This window comes from Haliaeetus leucocephalus, unplaced genomic scaffold (genome assembly GCF_000737465.1).
Source record: "Haliaeetus leucocephalus isolate CR32 unplaced genomic scaffold, Haliaeetus_leucocephalus-4.0 Scaffold110, whole genome shotgun sequence".
NCBI lineage: Eukaryota > Metazoa > Chordata > Aves > Accipitriformes > Accipitridae > Haliaeetus > Haliaeetus leucocephalus.
Window position 1 is genome coordinate 1,002,314 of NW_010972546.1, and position 4,151 is coordinate 1,006,464.

Consider the following 4,151-nt stretch of genomic DNA (forward strand, 5'->3'; position numbering starts at 1 on the left):
AAAAAACCAAAACAAAACAAAAAAACCCCACATTTTGGATGATTCCCCAAGCTGTCAGCCAGCGCCGCAAACCCCGAGCGCCCCGCACCGCACCCAAGGGCGAGCTCCAGCTCCTAAAATTATTAATAACAGCCCTCTTCCCCCAGCAAGGTCGCGCCTGGCCCACACGACCCGCGGGGAGTCGCAATATTTTAAGTGCCAGGAAAAGTCATGGAAAAATTTAAACCCCGGCCCTGAAGCCATCTGCATATCATCATCGTCCACCTAACGAATGGGAGGAGGATGGGGATGGGGGGGGAGGATGAAGCCCTGCAGGTGCCTTCCAGAGGCAGCAGCTGCTGGGAGCTGCAGAGCTCAGACGATATTCCCGTCAGAAAGGCTGGGCGGCTGCTCAGGGAGTCAAGGTTCCAGACAAAGACACCAAAAAATAAAAAACACCAAACCAAACCACCCCCCCAAAAAAGAAACCCCACTAGGATAACGCTTTGAAATAAGACTCGGCGCTTTGAAGCGTCACACCAGCAGCGAGTACGGTCTTGCTGGCCCCGGGGGGGGGGAGAGAGGGCGATGTGACGGTGCGACGGTGTGACGTGGGTGTGCGAGGAAGGCTCGGCAGACGGGATTTCCTGGCGCTGGGTGCCCGGGCGTTGTGCCCCCGGCAGCGCAGCACACCTGGAACCCATTGCACCTTCCCCTCCTGTCCAAACCAAGAGTTTGGGGGGCAAAAAAAAAGAAAAAAAAAAAAAAAGACAGAAAATAGAGACCTGAGGAAGAGCACGGATGCCTGAACACCCGGCATCAGAGAAGGTGCAGACCCAGATCTCCCCACCCTTCCCTGAAGGAACGAGTGGAGCAAAACCGCAGCGTGGAGGAGCGTGCTTCCCACCCAGCATTGCCCAGGCTGGCCAGGAGTTTCACTCCCAGCAAGTCCAGCCCGAGCTGGCTGGGTTTGCAGCCGCACCCCATGTACGGGCAACTTGCAGCAATGGCATCTAATGCAGAACTGTATTTTAAGACAGAAATAAACAGGCCTCTGGAAAACAGCAGTGTTATCGGCCTCTTGCCACTCAAATCTGCAGCATTTCTCTCTAAATTCTGATCCCCGTTTCTCTATACTGCACTTGAAGGGCTCTCCAGACCCGATGCCCTCAGCCAAGAACACCAGACTTGGGGAAGGACAGCAAAGTCTTCCAGGGGCTGCGCGTGACCTTGTACAAAGCATTTCATCAAATTCTTTCCCGTTCCCAAGACAGGGAATTACCTCTCTCAATTATCAGGGAAGAAGCTGAACGTGTGAACGTTTTGCCTTGTGTTCTGCCACCCTCCAACAGAAGCTCCTCTTGTTGACGCCTCCAAGGTCGCCAGTTGCAAACCCAGACCGGGGTTTTCACCCTCAGTCCCGCAGCCTGAACGCCTCCGGAGCCAGGAGATCCCCACGGGCAGGGGAGAGCTGCCCGCAGGTACAGCGGAGGCACCATCCACGCTTCCTACAGCAGCATCCCGCTGCTCATCCGTCAATACCAGACCCGAAACAATCGACACCTTTGTCTCTCTGGCGTGCACGCGTTCACACCGCTTTCCTCACTCGATTCCCTGCCTATTGCTGCGCCGAAGCCACATGACAAAAGCCCCAGGCATCCGCGACAGCTGCCTGTGAAGCTGCCCACCCCTCGCTGCAGGGGAGAGGGGTGGCAGCAGTTGAATTCGGCTCCCTCCATGCCCAGACGCCTCAGCAGCTCGTCCGAGACACAATTTACGAGACGCAAGAGCAACGCTGGAAGGACCCGACGCGGCAAATCAGCACTAATGTCCCCCAAGCCACGGCCAGGGAAACGCCGAACATGCCGTGACAAAGAGAGCGGTGCCAAAAAGGAAAAAGAGCAGCAGCTCCCGGGGACCAGCATTGCATCACAGCCTCCAAAAGGTTGTGCTCAGACAGAAAAAATAAACCACTTTCCAGTTCACCTCTCCCCACCCGTCTGTGATGAAAACCAAGCAATAAACATCGCCACTGGATGAACTCCAGAACCAAGTAACCCAACCACCCGCTCGGCACCTGGGATGAGGCTGTTACCCAATGCCCCTGTTTATTTCCCAGTCTCGTTTTATCGGTTTCACAACACAAAGCTCCGCGCACAGGTTGAAACGCTGACCCCGATCCTTTCCCCCTCCTTCCACTATTACTTTCAGACCAAGAATAAAACAAACAAAAAGGAAAAACCCACCCCACACACATCCCTAGAGCCCTCTAACTGAACCATAATTTAGCGTTATGCCATTCCTAAGCAGGGACCCACTTTTCCCAAGTGCTAAACACGCACAATGTACAGAGTACCGCTCGCTTGGATGGGTACCAGAGGGCAAGAGCCCCCCGCAAAGGCTCCCCTTCCCCCCACCCACCACAGGCAAAAGAAGGTCCTGCTTACCTCTTTGGTCAGGTCTCCGTTCACCGGGGCAGCCACTGCTCCCAAATCTTCCAGTTCTTCCCCAAAGCCCTGCTCAGCTCCGCTCTCTCTCACCCCGTTGTCAGGGCTGCTCCCATCCTGCAGGCCGCCGCCGTTCTCTAGGGCGATGCCGGCGTTGGGCTGGCTACCAGACACAGAGCCTTCGGGGTCTCTGTGCACCAACCAGGCGTTGACTTCAGTGGTGGGCACCTGAAACCTGTCCAGGGCCCTCACCTGGTTGAGCAGCCTGCGAGCCGTGAAGTAATAGTCCAGGTCTACACTTTTTGGGTGGATGCCATATCCATCCAAGGTGTTACGCAGGTTGTGAAACTGGGTCTGGGTGTAAGCAGAGCTCTGGCCAAGAATGATCTCTCGGAGAGGTGGGAGCTGTGAGTTCAGGTAGGTGTCCACGTCCACACGAACACCGATCAAGCTGAGCAGAATGGTGAACTGGATGAGGCCTTCGGTGAAATATTTCTTCAGAGAAAGCATTTCTGGCAGAGGAGAAAAGAAAACAGGTGGAGGGTTTTGGGAATTAAAAAAAAAAAACAAAACAAAACAAAACCAAAACAACAAAACACCAGCGTCGGATGAATTCTCCACACAACAGGTTGGTTGGGTTTGTCTTTCTTCTGCCCCACTTTCAAACAAACAAAAAAAAAAGCAATGACTCCGGCATTCAGGTTATCGCTCAACAACAGGATAAAAGTTTAAAGAACATTCAAGACTTTGGGTTCAGGACGACTTTGTTTTCCTTTTAAAATTCTGGAACTCAGTGGTCGACCAGCAGAGTGTAACTAAAGATTTAAATCTCAAGAAGGAACAAACTCTTCCCCAGAAGGCAGCCTCCACCCTCTCTTCTTGCCCTTTCCTTTCCTTCAGAACTGTTTTCTAACACAGACCATGCAGCTACATAAAAATCCACGTGACTTACTGTCCAAAAACTCCACATACAGCCACTCCTCTCGCCCCCCCCGATTCCCCACGCTCCAGGATGGGGTACTGCTCCCTCTGACAGCCGGCTGCTCTTTCTTCCCCTCTTCTGCTCTGCGAAGCTTCTTGAAGGAACCTTTTACGAGTCAAAGGTCCCGATCAGGGGAAGGTCCAAACACTCCTCCGCTTCTGGCTGCAATTTCATCAGCGGCTGAAATAAAACCGGAGAGCAAACGCGATAACGCGCCGACCAGGCACCACCCTAAACGTTGCACATGGACCTACTACACCGGGAAACGGCGGTTCCCCCGGGGCTCCCACCCCTGAAGAGCTGAGGGAATATCACTAGAAAGGCTGATTTTATTTTTTTTCTCCTGACACGACCGGCGGAGGTTACCTTTGGTGACAATATTGTCCATACTTCCCCTCCCTGAGCTATTCTTAGGCCGGTGCGTCAACTTCCCCTCTCTCCGAAGGAATCCAGCTCCGACTCCCTTTCACTCCTCACCCCACTTTCCAGCGGCTCCCCAAATAATAATAAAAAAAAAAACCAAGAAAACCCTCAGGGGTTTTCCACCACCGGCAAAGCATCCCTGGCCAACGGGAACTCCCGGTCTCGCCCCTCCCGGGCCACCCCCCCCCCTTTCCCCATCCCCAACCCGGCGGGGCGGCTCCCGGTACCCGGGAGGAGCCACCAAAGCCCCAGCACTACCCTCTACTCCCCTCCCGGGGGGTCCCGAGCGGGGCCATGTGCCGCCGCCCCGGGTTCTTTAA

General features: G+C 54.3%; 1 protein-coding gene across 2 annotated transcripts in view; it reads right to left on the bottom strand.

Annotated features, from left to right (window-relative positions):
* NFE2L1 (nuclear factor, erythroid 2-like 1) overlaps positions 1 to 4,079 on the bottom strand; it is a 9,398-nt gene extending 5,319 nt beyond the window's left edge. Inside the window, exons 1-3 of one of the 2 annotated variants that reach the window (XM_010585513.1) lie at positions 3,775 to 4,079; positions 3,379 to 3,588; positions 2,427 to 2,938 (exon numbers count right to left, since the gene is read on the bottom strand). In XM_010585513.1, the coding sequence (XP_010583815.1) occupies positions 2,427 to 2,936 (510 nt within the window). In that variant the 5' untranslated portion in view covers positions 2,937 to 2,938; positions 3,379 to 3,588; positions 3,775 to 4,079. Of the gene's footprint in view, positions 1 to 2,426; positions 2,939 to 3,378 lie in introns of both variants that reach the window. The other variant, XM_010585512.1, reaches the window with a different exon arrangement.
* Between the last annotated feature and the right edge of the window lie 72 nt (positions 4,080 to 4,151).